The 17,342-nt window shown below is 36.4% G+C and overlaps 1 protein-coding gene across 2 annotated transcripts; it reads left to right on the forward strand.

The window, feature by feature from the left end:
- Window positions 1-1,460: 1,460 nt before the first annotated feature.
- LOC121420530 (zinc finger protein 16-like) lies at window positions 1,461-16,647 on the forward strand. 2 transcript variants are annotated; one of them, XM_041615200.1, is made up of 4 exons: window positions 1,461-1,901; window positions 5,364-5,411; window positions 7,662-8,482; window positions 15,161-16,647. In XM_041615200.1, the coding sequence occupies exons 1-4, from the start codon at window positions 1,615-1,617 to the stop codon at window positions 16,312-16,314; spliced, it is 2,310 nt and encodes a 769-aa protein (XP_041471134.1). In that variant the 5' UTR covers window positions 1,461-1,614; the 3' UTR covers window positions 16,315-16,647. The 2 variants fall into 2 exon arrangements, with proteins under 2 accessions (XP_041471134.1, XP_041471136.1); XM_041615202.1 differs by lacking the exon at window positions 15,161-16,647 and adding an exon at window positions 9,860-10,752 and having other exon boundaries at window positions 1,468-1,901.
- The last annotated feature ends 695 nt before the right edge of the window (window positions 16,648-17,342 follow it).

Below are 17,342 nucleotides of genomic sequence, written 5' to 3' on the forward strand. Positions count from 1 at the left end.
CAAAAGGGGTAAGATCCATTTTTCATCAAATTTGATTTTGTTGTCCCAATGTATAGATTTAGTAAATAAGATAATAATAAAGAAAAGTTGAAATTCCCATTAAAAAGGTGAACAAAAATGGCCAAGAAAAATCACCTTTTTTAAAGGGGTTAGATCCATTTTAGTTTATTTGCAAAAGGGGCTATATCCACAAAGGTATATCTTTTTTATAGAAATCTTTTTAAGAATATGAAGACAGGCAGATTTTTTTATAACAAATTTTATGTTTACATCATGAAAATCTAGTTTCACATGAGAATATTGAAATATGGGAGAATAAAAAAAAAGATTTTTCAGAATGGTTTTGCCGCAAACAAACTTTTCTGAAGAGAAAATATGCAAAAGAGGTAGATCAATTTTTCCAAAATTTGATTATTATTTTCCTCTTGTCTCAATGTATATATTTTTAGTCGCTCTTGTGATACCAAAGAAAAGTTTAAATTCCCATTAAAAGTGAATAAAAATTGGAAAGAAAAAATACTTTTTTCTTAAGAAAGGGTTGGATCATTTTTTAGTTTTTTCAAGGGGCAAGATGCACAATGGCAATTGAAAAAATATTTAAAAGATATGAAGACAGGTAGAATTCTTTTATTCCTAATTTATATGTTTATATGGTAGAGCAGTATATCATGACATTAAACATTGCAATATTCATGATTTTCTCGGATGATGGTCTTATAAGTATAGATGTATCATGTAACCCCTTTTGTAACAAACTTTTCGATTGAAAGGCGATTTTTCGCCTACATTTTTTTAACAATAAATGAAACTGTCTGGAAATGGTCCTTTTTTAATGATGTTTTATTGTATTCTCTCAAATCAAAATACACATGCAATCACATTCTATAAGCAATTTGTACAAACTATTTGAAACATAATTCCATTACAAATATAATTATACAAATTATACATCAAACTTTAAAAATACTAGAAATTAATACTAATGCGTTTCAAAATGAAATATTAACAAGTTATATGACATGATAAGAGAGAAAAAAGGATAAAATATGTTGTTCTAGTACCTCGCACCCTCTCCCCCCCCGCGGCGTCCCCAGGTTAGGAGCATTCTCCCCTTTATGCCTATATACATGGAAGGGACTCCAATTCTCTGTATTGTTTTTTTTCTGTGTTTTTATTCATTTGTTTTGTGTTTTTTTCTCTCGTATATATACTTTTTTTAGTTCCAATAATCGATGCTCATTAAAACGATCGAGCACAACCTATGTGCCGAAGAGACTATAGAAAAAGAAAGAACGTTTCTGAAGTGAAATTTCATTGACCAGGACATATTCCTCTGAATCCTCTCTCTCTTAATCATAATTTACTGTCCACCCCCCAAAAAATAAAATAAAAAAATGACAAAAATAAAACCCGACCCGCCCCCCTCAAATTTCACGAACAAAGAAAGAGCAAGAGATTCGCTCCATTTTATGCAGCGCCATCACACGAGCAAAGTACGGTATCTCATTATAATGGAAACACGGCTTGGTGGAAATGTTTGCAAATAATTAATAAATAATCAGCTGAAAGTATTTTTTGCTGAATATTGACTGTGTCGATTGCTTATTATCGATCATGGCTGAGATGGGGTTGCCTGGCCGTCTTGCTCTTTCGCCAACTAGAAAAGAAACTTCAACCAGAATGGAGTATCAAGATGAACAACATGAGTCCTTCGTTAGACGGGACTCGATCGTCACGGCAGCCAGCATCACCGGGGACGACTCCGGCCAACAAAGCACCTATTGCGAATGGATTAACGTTCAGTTTAGAATAAGAATTGTTACTCTCCTGCGATGGCGATCACTCGCACAAAACCTTGGTTTTAAGGGAGATGATCAAATGGCTTCATATTTGTTAAATATGTAAGTTAAAAAATGTGTTTTGGGCTTTTTGGGAACATTTATGATTTAAAACGCCAGATCTATTATTAGCATAAAAAAAGATGAAACGAATAAATAAGTTTAAATTAAATTAAAGATTCGTGTTTTAATTATACTTTTGTTTTGATCTAAATTAAAACATCTGTTTGTTTTACAAAAAAGTGTTTTATTAAACACTGTGTAACACTACAGGGGTCATTTAGGGTCAATGAACTTAGACGGGGGAATCCACATCAAAATCTTAATTGAGGTTAAATTTTTGAAATGTCATAACTTGACCTCAGGTTAAGATTTCGATGTTGATTCCCCCAAGACCTAGTTCATTAAACTTGGACAATCATGTATCACCAACATCCTGCATGAGTTTCATGTCACATGACCAAGGTCAAAGATCATTTAGGGTCAATGAACTTTGACGATTTGTGGGTATCTGTTGAATTACAATCAAAACTTTAAAAGTTTTTGGATCTGATTCATGAAACTTGGACATAATAGTAATCAAGTATCACTGAACATCCTGTGCAAGGTTCAGGTCACATGATCAAGGTCAAAGGTCATTTAGGGTCAATGAACTTTGGCCGAATTGGGGGTATTTGTTGAATTACCATCATAACTTTGAAAGTATGTTGGTCTAGTTCATAAATCTTGGACATAAGAGTAATCAAGTATCACTGAACATCCTGTGCACATTTTAGGTCACATGACCAAGGTCAAAGGTCAATGAACTTTGGCTAAATGGGTTATCTGTTGAATTACCATCATAACTTTGCAAGTTTGTTGATCCGAATTTTGAAACTTGGACATAAGAGTAATCAAGTATCACTGAATATCCTGTGCAAGTTTCAGGTCACATGATCAAGGTCAAAGGTCATGTGAGGTCAATGAATTTTGGCCACATTGGGGGTATTTGTTGAATTACCATCCTATCTCTGAAAGTGTATTGGTCTAGTTCATAAAACGTGGAAATGGGAGTAACCAAATATCACTGAACATCTTGTGCGAGTTATAGTAGTTTTCAAAGTCAGCAATGCTGCTATCAGCGTCGGAATTACACGGGGGCGACGGGCGATTTCGCCCCCATGACAGCCCAAATCGCCCCTAAAAATTCTCAAAACCCAATGCTTTGGGGCGACTATTTATTTTAGAATCGCCCCAATAAAATACCATCGACAATGTTAAAAATACTTCACACAATTACGTTCTCCATTGGCGGAGCAAGCGCATCTTTTATATCGCCCTTGCCAGCTTCAAGTTGAACGGTCGTTGCATTATCCGAGCCTTCCGCAACACCGGAAGCTTCGCGATTGTAAATAGATGTGCAATGCAATATGGGATGCGGAGTACGCATAGTCTTTAGCAAAGGCTTTTTAGAATTGTTGACGCACTTGCCGCATGGCTTATGTATATGTACGCGTGCACGATTAGACTGCACAGCTGGTAACGAGACCACATGCATCGTATGGTGTAACTAGGCGTAAATATTCATATCTGAATGACACGCGCCTCAAAACCCAAGCGAACAACAACAACAACATGCCGGCGGTGTAAGCGATCAGCTGGTGATTGTGACAGCTCTGCTTATCGACATCGTCGAGTCGGAGTGCGAGATGGATAAGCAGCGAAGCCATTACGATAAGCACAGTTTCAAATTGCCAAGTGCGTCTCTTTTTCAATACCATGGTTTTTCCATACTTCACCATGTGCAATATCTAATGCACACATTTCTCATTTGGGATATCACAATTCTGTGATATAGTAATTCTAACTGCTAAGGAAATAAATCCGTTCACAGCACATACGATGTGCGAGTCTTTTATCCTCACAGTCGCTGTCTTTGCTTGTCAAAACGGAGCCTTAATAATCCAAAATCACTTCGCTTATAGTTGTGAATTATATCTTTTTAATTTCTTTCTTGAAGAGGGTTAAATATCAGACAATAAATCATCAAACAAGGCTCAATCTAAAAAAAAAAATAGGAGGACGCCGTGCGCTTGAGTGTGGTACTTGCATGCTGTTAGCTAGCCAGTTAGAGCTCACGTTCTCTGCCGGAGCTCTGGGTGAGAATTCTATCAGTAATGGCCTAAGTGATGGTGATTTTCTGTTTCAGATAGAGTTTAGATTTCATGTTAATTTTTGAAAACCGTCAAAACACTTTATGATTTCTTCATTGTGATTAATATTTAAGTTATTAATGAATACATTTTCACCGAATTTAGACTCTCCCAGAATGAAAGGCATTTTCTGTGGAGATCTGCGTTTTCAAAATAACTTGCGAAAAACTTAAGGTACATGAACCTACAATACATGTACATATAGCCTGTGGCTATGTGTTGGAATTTGAATAGACTGAGTAAGATATTGATTTCATTTCTTTAACATAATTTATATGCAATCCAAGTGCACCTCATAGTCACAATCACACACAAACACTCACCCACACCCGTGATTCTAACCATGAAAAAAAAAAAAAAATCTTAATTTATTAGTTGATCTGAATTCTCCCTCTCTCCTTTATTCATTAATTTTATTTAGATTTTTTTTTTTTGGGGGGGGAGGGTTCATTGTTCTTAAAGATGAAAAATAAATAAGCCCATATGTGTGTGTGGTTGTAAAGGGGATGTGGAGTGAGGGTGTCAAAACACACTCAAACGTTTAAATCTGATTTCTTAAATGTTGATTATTGTAAGGCCTGTAGGGCATTCCCCCACCACCGGGAGCAAAAAAAAAAATGTTCTGAGCTGTTAGGCGTCACAGTGAGTCTCGTAATGTCAAAAGGTAATTGCTGATATGCGATAAAAAAAGTAGCCCCATGAATTTGAAAATAGCCCCAAGATATTCACTGGTAGCCCCAATGTAAAAAAAAAAGTAGCCCCTAAAAAAAAAATAATAATTCCTACCCTGGCTGCTATGTTGAATCGCGTGATGCAGGTGAGATGGCCAGAGGCATTCCACGTGTTTGACTTGCGTTTAAACGCAACTCTTTCTGCAACGGACCCCAGTGCAGTAGCAAGAGATACCAGACCTGGGACCCATTTCATAACAAATTTGCATTAACAGATAAAAGCTACTGCAGCCCTTTCTATATGATGGGTTGATGGTAAATTTGTTTTAGAAATCATACAAGAATTACCAGGCCAGGATGAGATGAGCAGGAGACAAATTTGTGCTGGTGTAAAAAATAGGATATTTTTTTCATTATTTTTTTGTATTATTTTTGATTGGCAGTTATCCTAGTCCTACATACAAAGTTGAAGTCCACTCCCCCACAAAATGAATTAGATGATTAAAAAATAAATTAAGCAATTCAGCATGGATGTTCCCTCAAGCGAAATTCTGCTCACTTTACTATTTAGATTTAGAAGCAGAATGCTGAAAATTTCATAATGTGAGCCCCCTTTAAAAATGTTGATTAACTTTGTTGATTTGTATTTTTTTTTATTTCAGGTACTATGAACAAAATATAGGATCAACATCTCGACAACAAAAGAGAGAGTAAGTGTTGCCATGTTCCAGTTATCAGTCATTACATTAGAAATGTACTCTTTCAGATGTAAGCATTTCAATAGACCTATATACAGTGCGTAAAGTTTACACTTTGAAAAAGCCCTGGGAATTTAAAAATATACAACACGTTGGTAATTTTTTCACATATATTCTTTGGTTTGGGTCTCATCTATCCAATGAAATTAAAAGTTATGACAGAATTTTATACTTGAGTGAGTACAGTCAATTTTTGTAAAGCTTGCAGAAATCTGTTTGCGCAGAAATGCTCGTTTTCACGCAATGTCAAGGGGAAAGGACAAAATCAAACTTACCCTGCGAAATATTTCTCATACATTTCCCTTGCACTTTTAGTTAATTGACATAAAACGGATACATACAAGCATTTTGTAACAATTTTGCCACCCAAATTGAAATTTCAACACTTAGTATAAAGCACAACCCGTACCCTTTTTGTACCAGCTGGATCTAAGGACATAAGTGAATTTTTATCATTTAAAGTGGGTTTACATTTCATTTTCCATGTAATACTTGTTTCTCCACACTTTTCATCAGCTTGACAATCATTAAGAAAATGAAAAATCAAGCCTAAGCCATTTCATTTAAATTGCAGCTCAGTGTAAGGCAAATATCGTCACGATAGCCTCGGTGTGTGGGGGAATGGATGGGGTGCAATGCACTCTTTGAAGTGTTTTGGGCAAGGAAATAAGTTTAAAAGGGTAAAAATATCTTCAAATCAATTTTACTAGCTAAAATCCACATGTTCTTCATGATTAGGGTCTACTTTTGTTCGCATAACTATTTCAAAGTTCTGCGCAAATGTTTTTTCAATAACTTTTCAAAAGTAAGTGGTGCTCACTCAAGCAGAAATATTTTTTGACATTTGCTTAAATGGACCTGTACCAATGTTTAATGTGGAAAAATCTTCTGGATATTACAAATGTATAATTTTTTCTCAGTGTAAACTTTTTTTTTAATACGCACTGTATGTATCTCTCAAAGGTTTTTGCATCGGTACTCGCCCATTAACCGTTCCGAACATCGGGCAGTGAATGAACAGCGGGGAGCGCCCGTTCCCAAAGTTCGGTGCCGAAACGGTAGCTCCCCCTATATTTAATAGTTGTGAGTGAAAATTTGCTGACTACCCCGGTATTTCATGGAAGGCTGCTCCCCCGAATCAGAGATATATTCTCCACATGTGATCTTTGAAGATTAGCTGAACGTTGTAATGGAAATTGATAAAACAGAAGAATCTTGTGCTGATGTAGACACAGTGGCGGACCGTGACCGATGAGGCAGAGCATTGGAGGGGCACAGCATTGTTCACAAACAATACAGTGCCCCATCCAATCATTGTCTCCTCCTGGTCATGGTCTGCCACTATGTAGACATGTACATGTAGTTACATACTTTTGGTACAATTGAACTTTTCCAGTATTTTCTGTGCATTATTGCACAACCAAGCATTTCCCTATTGTCACGCCCATTGTGCCAGTAATTTGGTGCTTCGAGAGGTTTGCTTTGTTGTGGATGTTTCAATCTCCCACTTGGTGGGAGATTATCTAATGTACCTCCTTTATAAAAAAATACATCTTTTAGCAGACTCAAAGGTTATTGAAAAAAGGAGGAGAAAGAATCAATAAAATCATCCTCACAAACAATGTCATGGTCAGGTTGATTGTTAGGAATTAGGACTCATGACACCTACATGAAAGAGGTGCCTTTCTCGTAGACTAGTTGAAGATTTACTATACATGTAGTATGCTTTTTCAGATTATCAATATTATAATCCATTGTGTGATGAAATGCCCAGGTGAATACTAAAAAGAATCATGCCACTGACCCGAGAACCAAAATGAAGGGCTACAATTTTTTGTTGGAAATGTACATGTAAATATTTGGGACAAATTATTTGCAATGCATTATTACAATGGTAATGCAATAAGAAACCAGATCAAACACTACAAGTTAGCTTTTATAAAAAAAGATCCTTTTCTAAATGTTTAGATAAAAGTTATAGCCGTCTAAATAACAGAGCGTATTATACCACATAGAAGGGTTCACTGCTTGAAAAAATGCAACACGGAGGGTTTACGGGTCATTACACAAAGAGTTTAATAAACAAACAAGTGTTGATTTGTTATTTCTTGTGTTAGAGTTAATTTCATGGCATCTGATTTTGAAGATTACACACCAAAATAACCCTGCCTTATTTCTCCTATATCTGCTAATCTCTGACAGAACACCTCAGAGGTCTGGAAAAGTGAAAGAAACAGTAGCTACTTCATTACCCCAAGCTAACCTGGACAGGAGGGAAGTCATACAGTGTGAAGCATTGTCAATACAGAGTCAGAAAGGAGAAAGAATGCACTTAGAATACCTTGATAACATGCAGGAAAGAGAAGGTCCTGCTCCAAGGGATGGATGGACTGATGATAGTGGTGATACCCACGGTGATGCGGTCGCTAGCAAGGAGATGGAAGCTCGATGGACTAATGATGGTGATACCCACGGTGATGCGGTCGGTAGCAAGGAGATGGAAGCTCGATGGACTAATGATGGTGATACCCACGGTGATGCGGTCGGTAGCAAGGAGATGGAAGCTCGATGGACTAATGATGGTGATACCCACGGTGATGCGGTCAATAGCAAAGAAATGGAGGCTCGGTGGACTGATGATGGTGATGATACCCACGGTGATGCGGTCAATAGCAAGGAGATGGAGGCTCGATGGACTGATGATGGTGGTGAAACCGACGGTGATGTGGTTAGTAGCAAGGAGATAGCAGCTCATCCATCAGAAGTAGGAGAACTCCATTGCCTTATAAAGCAAGAACCTGAAGACACCAATAGTGATGATGACATCACAAATAAAGATGATACTAATGGTCTCCATAACAACGAGATGGAGGTTCGTTCGTCAGGGAAAGGGGCACTCGAGTGTGTTATTAAGGAAGAACCTGTTGATATTGGAGAAGAAGATCCTGTGGACTTTATCAAGAAAGAACCTGTCAATGTGGAAGGATCCTATCTGCATGAAGGACCTTCCTGCAGCACACAAGGTTTGTTCAAATAGTTTGTCTACGGGAAAAGAAAATATATTTTGGGGCTTTTTTCATAACTTTACACAATTGCCTATTAAATCTGCAACATTGGACAAACTTTAATGTAATAATTATAGGCATTTACATGTATATAGCGCTATCTATCTAAAATATTCTATTCCGAGGCGCGTTGTTATTATTACCCCGGCTTTAACTCGAGCTGCCTTTCAGCGCTCATGCATTCAAGGAATTAATCCTGCCGGGTACCCATTCACCTCACCTGGGTCGAGTGCAGTACATTGTGGATAACTTTCTTGCTGAAGGAAATTACGCCATGGCTGGGATTCGAACTCATGACCCTCGGTTTCAAAGTCAGAAGACTTATCCACGGGGCCACAATGCTCCACGTTAACAGTGCAATGAGTGTGGATTTTCCAGGGCTACTTTTCCAGGCACTGAGCATTTCGCGGGCGAAATCACCCGAGCCCCTGTGTAATTTTTTCCTTTCTGTGTTATGATTTATAAATACTGTTCTAGTGTACTCTATATATGTGGAAGTGTCATAGTGTAGGGGCTATGACTCTCAAAATGTAATCAGTGGGCCATCTGTTCCAATGCAACTGCGGCCAACCTCCTTTGGCAAAGCATCAATCCGCACTTTACCACTCTCCACCCAGGTGTTGAATGGGTAGAAAGTGAAAGTGTTCATGTATGTACATCTAGTATGTCTAGCAATTAAGTCTTGAAGTGTTGTTGGAATGCTCCCCAAGGGTGTCCAGGATAACAACTCGCCAAGTGCTTAGAATGCAAAGTAAATAGAGCGAAAATTATTACAGTATGAAGCAGGTCGAAAGAATACCAACTTTCAAATCTTTACGTCCAGGGGGGGGGGGCATTTCATAAAGCTGTTTAGTATGTTACGCATGACTTCAATGAACACTTGAACATTGTTCACTCGGTCTTCTACGTTCTACTCAAACAGTTGACATTGGCTAAATCTATTTGGTCTGCTTTATGCTTCTATTAATAGGGTATTTGTAAGCCATCTAAATTGATTCTATTAATTTGGTCTAAATGCTGTATTGTCTGCACTACACTTTGTCTAATTCTTTACATGTAGTCTAATGCCTAGTTGCTCTGGTTTCTACTATGTCAAATGAAAATTTAGTCATTATAAGCCGTATAGACTTGTGATGTTTGACTTCAATGGATATTACAGCCCAACTGGAAATTACAAAAATGGTACTACATGTAAAGCAAAATGGAAATTTCATGTACATGTAGACCGAATGTTTAGTAAACAAATTGGTTGAAAAATGATGAGACAAATCTGAAAGAGATGAATTGGGTGTAGATCAATCAGCAAATTATTATTCATCCTGCTCTTCTACTTAGGTGGGAACTCAAGTATGCAGAGCACCTATATGAACTATGAAAACAGTAGGAGATTGTCAGGTGATGCATCACATGATCAGTCACATGGAAGACATCTATTAGAGGAATTATGAAGTCTCCTTGAAAATCATTCTAAGCCATATGCTAGGGTGAATTGCTCAAGTGTGTATTACTCAAAACTTTTACCAAGGCAAGTGGATCGCCCACAAGGACATAGTTCTGTTGACAGTGATGCCATGTCTGATCATGATGATGGAAGTCTAGGTGGAGACCTTGCAGTGGGCTGTGGTGTGAAATCTGACAAAACATCAGGTGATGCATCATGTGACCAATCACATGCTCAAGGACAGACTGCGACTGACAGTGATACTGTGTCAGATCATAATGGTGAAAGACTGGATGGAGACATTTCAATGGACTGTGGTGTGAAATGTGAAATGATATCAGGTGATGCATCATGTGATAGATCACATGGTCAAGGACCGAGTTCAGCTGACAGTGCTACTATGAGGGATCATTCTGACAAAAGATCAAGTGTGAATTTAGACAGCACAACAAAACATTCTTCCCATGACTGTTCAACGAGAACCACCGAACACGACGATGAAGGAAGCACTTTCCTTTGCTCAATTTGCCAGCAACAATTTACAAGCAGAGACAGTTGGTGGCGGCATGTAAAAATCCACTTGGACGATAGGTCTCTGATCTGTTCCATCTGCAATGAAAGATTCCTGCAAACGACCGACCTGAAGAAACACATGGCAGTTCATTCAGGAAAAAAGCAAGATGAACGTTTGGTTGATGACGATGCTGGTTGTAGAAGTAAAAAATGTATGGTATTCTATATACAAGGAAAGAAAGATTCAATGAGCCAGGAGAGTACAGGACAGAAAGCACGTAAAAGAAACCACATCATTGAAGAATACTATAAGTGTTATTACTGCGATAAGCTTTTTAGCTCATCCCATAGTCTGCAAAGACACACAAGGTCTCATCTTGAAGAAAAGCCATATGAGTGCTCAGTTTGTAAGAAAACCTTTTCCGAAGATCGTCGGCTGCAAACTCACATGAAAATCCACAAGAATCGTTGGCCGAAGCTAAAAATTCGCTATTTCTCTGACCCAACATAAGGTACTATATCAAGGTTTTAAAAATCATATCTAAAAATTATCCAAAATTGATTACATACATGTAAAGGCCATTCTAGCATTACAGACATTACATTGTACATTCAGATAATCTCTGTATTTGAAAAGGTTGATAACAGATTGAAAATGTTGATAAAGTATTTCCTAGGCAAATACTTGATAGTGAATCTGGGGGTATACAGTATAATTCAATTTCATAATCTGTTCATTTGATTGGAGTCAGAATTGTTTTGATTTTTTTTCAACATTGTAGAAGACATGACAAGTGATTTACTGTCTGTTAAAAAATACAAACTTTGCAGTATCAATGGCCAATTGTATTTATTTTCTTTCTGAGGTTTTTTTCTTCTGTTTTATGATATTAAAACAGTGTTGATCCTTCCAGGGACCCCGTCTTACAAAGAGTTGCAATTGATCAGATCAATCGCAACTTTGGGAGCCATCAAAGTCAAAATGTGAAATGGGCTATTCCACGGTTACTCACGTTACATTTGGAGACACCTTCACTCATACTTGGAGCTGTAACTCCATTATTATTGATAGGAACTAAACATCTCCTTTCACAACAAAGTACCCAGTCTGACTATCCTTTGTATAATAACAAAACTTGGGAAATTTTGTTATGCTCCTGGCAAATCTTTGGAATGTTTCGGTTACTCACATTACATGATTTGGACATGCATAAAATGAAAAGTCAACTTAAGTGAAAAGTCTCCTCATACAAGGCTTTTATGAAAGTTGATTATATCCATTTCAAAGAAGTATATTAGGGAGACAAACTTTGTATATAATTAAAAAAGTTAAGAACACATGGTTTTTACCTGGGGTGCAGATAATATGCTTACTCACGTTACGGTTACTCATGTTACATTTTGTCCATGTACATGTATGGTTAACAACACACATGTCATTAAAAATTCAATAATGTGTGTAAAATTCATTGCTAGGAACATCAAAAAGAGATTTTATACCAAAAATTTGAACAATTGGAGCTTTATTAGGGAATAGGAGGGAAAAGTATGATTTCGCTTACTAATTATGCATAAATTAGCAGAATCGCTTAATACCAATTTGCATGAAATAAATTACGGTATAGTAAATATTGTAGATTATGTCCAAGACAACCTTCGCGCAAATTTTCAGCGTGATCGTGCGGCCAATGGCCGAGATCTCAAGGGGGGCCTGGGAGCCCCCCCCCCTCCCCCGGTCATCATATCAACTCCCAAAATACCCCGGCCTAGATAGGGTTACAGAGAAGTGCATTCAATGTGTTGTTCAAACACTCTTTAAAGTTTGGTTAATCGAAACCAAGTCTAATACAATTTTTTGTGTGATTGTATGACCACTGATATTTCCATCAACAAGAGTCACATCAAAGAGGTGTACCCTCATTTTGCTTTTAATTAATCAAAAAATAACTTCACAACTCACCATGAGACTTAAAACTTGACATCCAACAGAAAATGTTACCTATTAAACTGAATAATTTTTACTGGTTACTCACATTACATGATGGTTGCTCATGTTACAAAGTTACTCACAATACAGTTTTTCTTCATCATTTTTATAAAAAAAATTGTACTTTTTTATAATGATTTTGATAGTCATCACTGTGTCAACGGTTGTTTGAAGGAAGAGAATTTAAAATCCCACCAATTCACTGTGAAGAATTTTTCTCTCAGAAAACAAAGTCAGTTTTTTCGGTTACTCACGTTACATCACCTGAGCAGGTTGCAATATTCATTTTTTAATGAGTACTACAAATTTACTTGAAAAGCTGTTGTGTATTTTAAGTAATTTGACTCTTTTAAACTTCAGAATATATAAAGTGGTATGTTGTTGCCATAACAAAATGGTAATAAGGCATATTTCATTTTCACTATTTTCTTGTATTTTGGTACAGAATGGAAGACACAACTTTTGACCATTTTTTTCCAAAGTATACATATGAAAATAAACTTTTTATTTCTTGTTCCTGAAACTATCATGTATGAAGGACTTAAAGTATTAAAAAATTCAAGAAAATATTGAATTTGAATTTTTAAGCTCATGTCCACCAACCTTTGGAATTGCCCAAATGCATTTTTGTTAAAACTATTTCTAGATATGAATACCTATCCATAAAGTCATTGTCATTGATTTCTTAACAATTTGGTGCATTTTCCTTTGTTTACTAAGGACATTTTGCAAATTTCTATAGAAAATATTATGGATTTCCATAGAGTTACAATTGATTGGATCAATCATAACTCTTTGTAAGATGGGGCCCAGATGTAATAATTCTGAACTGCTTGGGAAGGATAAATAGGGCAATTTTCTTCACCATTATTAAGGATTTAGGAAAGAGCACAGTTAAGCATAAGAAACATACAATGTGAACAAATTTTGAAATGTGTGGTTTCCTATACCATATAGTAATAAAGGGAGTCAGCTTTGACAGGTCAATGGCCTTTCTGACTTCCTACATCCGCTACATTTTATTTTCATTTCTTTTATATTTCTACCATTTTTTATTGCTTATACTGTGATTTAAATTCTTTTATTCCTTTGTTGTTCTATACTTGTACATGTTTGTATGTTTTTAAAGGATGTCAAATAAATAAATTGAATTGAATAATAGCAAAGTCCACAGTTAGGTCACGGTCTTAGTTAAACCTGAGTTCAGAATAAGGACCTAAATGTTCAGACATGGTAGATACAAATGAAGCTGATTTCTGACACATAGGTCTTGAATCTCTCTATATCTGCAAAAGGGATAGATTTTATATCTAGAAAATGACCTTTACTATTTCTGAAAACTTGTAGTCTTAATTGAAACTTGAGTTCGAATAGAAATCTGTTTTGTAATAGGTAAATTCAATTAATTTTCCTATGAAAAATAAAGAACTGTACAGATTTTCTATTTTAATTAACCATTAAACTAAGTATCACTGTTCCTGTCTATGGAGGTAGACAGATTAAGTTTGGTAATGTTTGTTCAATTTAATTCTTTATTTCATAGATTCATACATATACAGTATTATAAACAAGAAATGCAGATCCAAATGGACAGATTTACATGTATATTTTAAAGAAATTATATTAAAAATAGAGCATATGGAATTGGAAATGGAAATGAAAAATCTAAATCATTGTTTTTTTTACAGTCTTTGTCTATATTTTGTTATTTGTTTTTAACATCATGGCCCCATTGCAGATTGCTTGTGATAAATTAGGAAGCCTATTGATTTTGAGGTCAAAAGGTCAAAGGTCAAGATCACAGTGACATGTTTTCATCTTATCCTTCTGCAGTCCTTGTAAACGTGATAACTTCAGTTGAACTTTAAATAACCTAGGCTCATATAATTTGGTGTGTATGATACTAGCATAGATCTCAGCAATTCTATTGATTTTTAGGTCAGAAGGTCAAAGGTGAAGTCGTCACCTTCCACTTTTCTTGCTTGACCAAACTCCATTTCCGTGTGACAGGCAGGCATATTATTTGCTCTACTTAGCGACACTCTTGTTGATAAAACTTAAAATTTGAAATTACAGTTAAAAGCTACTGAAATCATTCAATCTGATTGTCTAAGAAATTGTGTATTTGTTATTACATCAAGGCTTTATGTAACAGGCCTGTGATTTATCATTAGAAGTGATCACCACTCAGGAATGTTCTTAAGCACAACTAATACAAACTGATTAATGGTACACCCGGTTTTGTACACAATATACCCTTATTTTCCCTTATTAACAATTTACATTTGAATATTAAATAATGTGCTTTAAATATTGATACCTTGAGGAGTGTTGTGGCCCAGTGGATTAGTCTTCTGACTTTGAAACAGAGGGTCGTGGGTTCGAATCCCAGTCATTCCCTGCATAATTTCCTTCAGCAAGAAAGGTATCCACATTGTGCTGCATTCAACCCAGGTGAGGTGAATGGGTACCCGGCAGGATTAATTTTTTGAATGCATGAGCGCTGAAAGGCAGCTTTAGCCAAAGCCTGGGTAATAATAACAACAACACACCTTGGGATAGAATATTTCTAATTTTTCTAGATAGATGGTTCTATATAAATGCCTATTATTATAATTATCTTTGCAAAGATGAAAAATGTGTATTATGGTTGTGACTAATGTTCCATATATTACCCTCTTTGTTTTGTACTTAGATGAGAATTCAAGCCAGCTGAGCTTCCATCAAAGATCAGAGAACATTCAGGTAATATCAGGTGATACATCATATGACAGGTCACATGACCAGGAGCATCTGTTGGAAGATTCATCAGATACTGTCATTGGAAGTCAATCAAGTTTATCTGCCCATGATGGTCACTCACGTGGCTCTGGTTTCTTATTAAACGTGGATTGCTCTCAAGGATCAAGCTCTTCTGAAGTTGTTTCTGAAGCCAATAGTTTTCTCTGTTCTGTCTGCAAAATGGTGTTTGAAAACAGACATGACTTGTGTAAGCATCTCAAACATACACATGGAGTAGAAAAGCCGTATGACTGTACCCTTTGCAGAAGAAGTTACAAGTTTCGCTGTGAACTGAAGAGACACCTTAAAGGTCATACTGGCGAGAAATGTCGTTCAGGATCAAGTTCTTCTGAAGTTGTTTCTGAAGCAAATACTTTTCTCTGTTCTGTCTGCAAAAAGGTGTTCAATGAAAATGATGGATTATGTAAGCATCTCAAATTTATTCGTCGAGTAGAAAAGCCTCATGAGTGTACTATTTGTTCAAGAAATTTTAAGTTTCGCTGCGAGCTTAAGAGACACCTAAGAGATCATAAAGGAGAGATGCGGCATGCATTTTCCTCTGGGGATAAACGCATCTGGGATATGTACAAGCTAAATGACCTTATGGCAGTCCGCATGTCAGGAAAGAAACGTTTTACAAAAGAGAAGCAGTTTCAATGTTCATTCTGCAGTAAGACGTTTACCGGAAACTCATCCCTGAATCGACACGTAAAATCCCACATGGAGGGAAAACCATTTCAGTGCACAGACTGCAGTATGAGGTTTCTCGATGCTAGCGCCCTCGCTAAGCACGCAACAATGCACTCTGGAGAGAAACCCTTTGAGTGTTCTATATGTGGTAAACGCTATGCTAATAAGTATCACTTTGCTGATCATATGAAGCTTCACACTGGTGAGAGACCATACGCTTGTCCAATGTGCGAGAGAAGATTTATTAGAAAAGCAGATATGAAAAGACATGTGACGATACATACCGGAGAAAGACCTTATGCTTGTTCTATGTGTCCTAAGAGGTTTAGGAATAGGAATACATTTGTTCTGCATTATGAAAAGACACACAGATACTAACTGAAGTACATGTGTAGACAGTGATTTTTCTGTTTCAAAAAGTAACTAGTCTTTTCCATTTCTGAAAAACTGTAATGGAAATTCTGTTTTGTCAGTGCTGAAAATGTACACAGCAAACACCTGAATTATGTTTTGCAAAGGTGAATTCCATGAATTTTTACATGAAAAGTATAAAAACCAAACAGATTTTTCGTTTTATTTACCGGTAAAACGGAAAATCACTGTCCCAGGCTTCATTAAATGAAGTCTGGAAATCTTTGGGAAAGGCTCAGAAATCTGAACTGTACTCAAGTATCATCATACAGCATCCCAATATTACAAATTTGTAGTGGTCAAGCAGAGCTACCAAGTCTCACACATTATGCGTGAGACTCAAGCATTTTGGACTCTTGTTCATCCCCTCAAATCTCTGTCTCATGCAACTATCACAGCCTATCCCCATATACATTGTACACAATGTCTGTGATCTCACTCAGATTCACAGAAAATCTCACGCATAGCTGGTCTTTGAACTTGGCATCTATGGTCAAGGGATGAATTTTCAGCCAATTTAATTCCAATTTGGATGTTTTTTCAGCTGTTAGAATTTAAATTGGCATCTAACACACTCTCTTGGTAATGTTTTTATAGTATGTTCTTTACACAGTTTTCAGTAATTTGATATTACAAAGCTACAGACTAAGTTGTGAAGTGCTAAGAATCATCATTGCATCTTAAGTGCTATAAAGAGCTCCATATTGTTATTAATAATATCAGTCCTATGCCCCATGGCTATGGTGAAGCACTATAAAGCTGTGTGCAATAACATTGGGCACTTGTCTGATAATCGCTACATGTACAACCAACCATTACATGACTTTTCAAGTTTTAGAAAGTAGAATCTCAAATCAGTTCTTATGCAGTCATAGTATTATACAACTCAAAGGAATATCAAAGAATGAATAAACTGTAAAACAGTCAAAGATTGGAAGATCTGAAACAAGAGAACACTTTATCTGTAAAATATGTTTGCTTACTTTAGATTAGGC

This window comes from Lytechinus variegatus, chromosome 8 (genome assembly GCF_018143015.1).
Source record: "Lytechinus variegatus isolate NC3 chromosome 8, Lvar_3.0, whole genome shotgun sequence".
NCBI lineage: Eukaryota > Metazoa > Echinodermata > Echinoidea > Temnopleuroida > Toxopneustidae > Lytechinus > Lytechinus variegatus.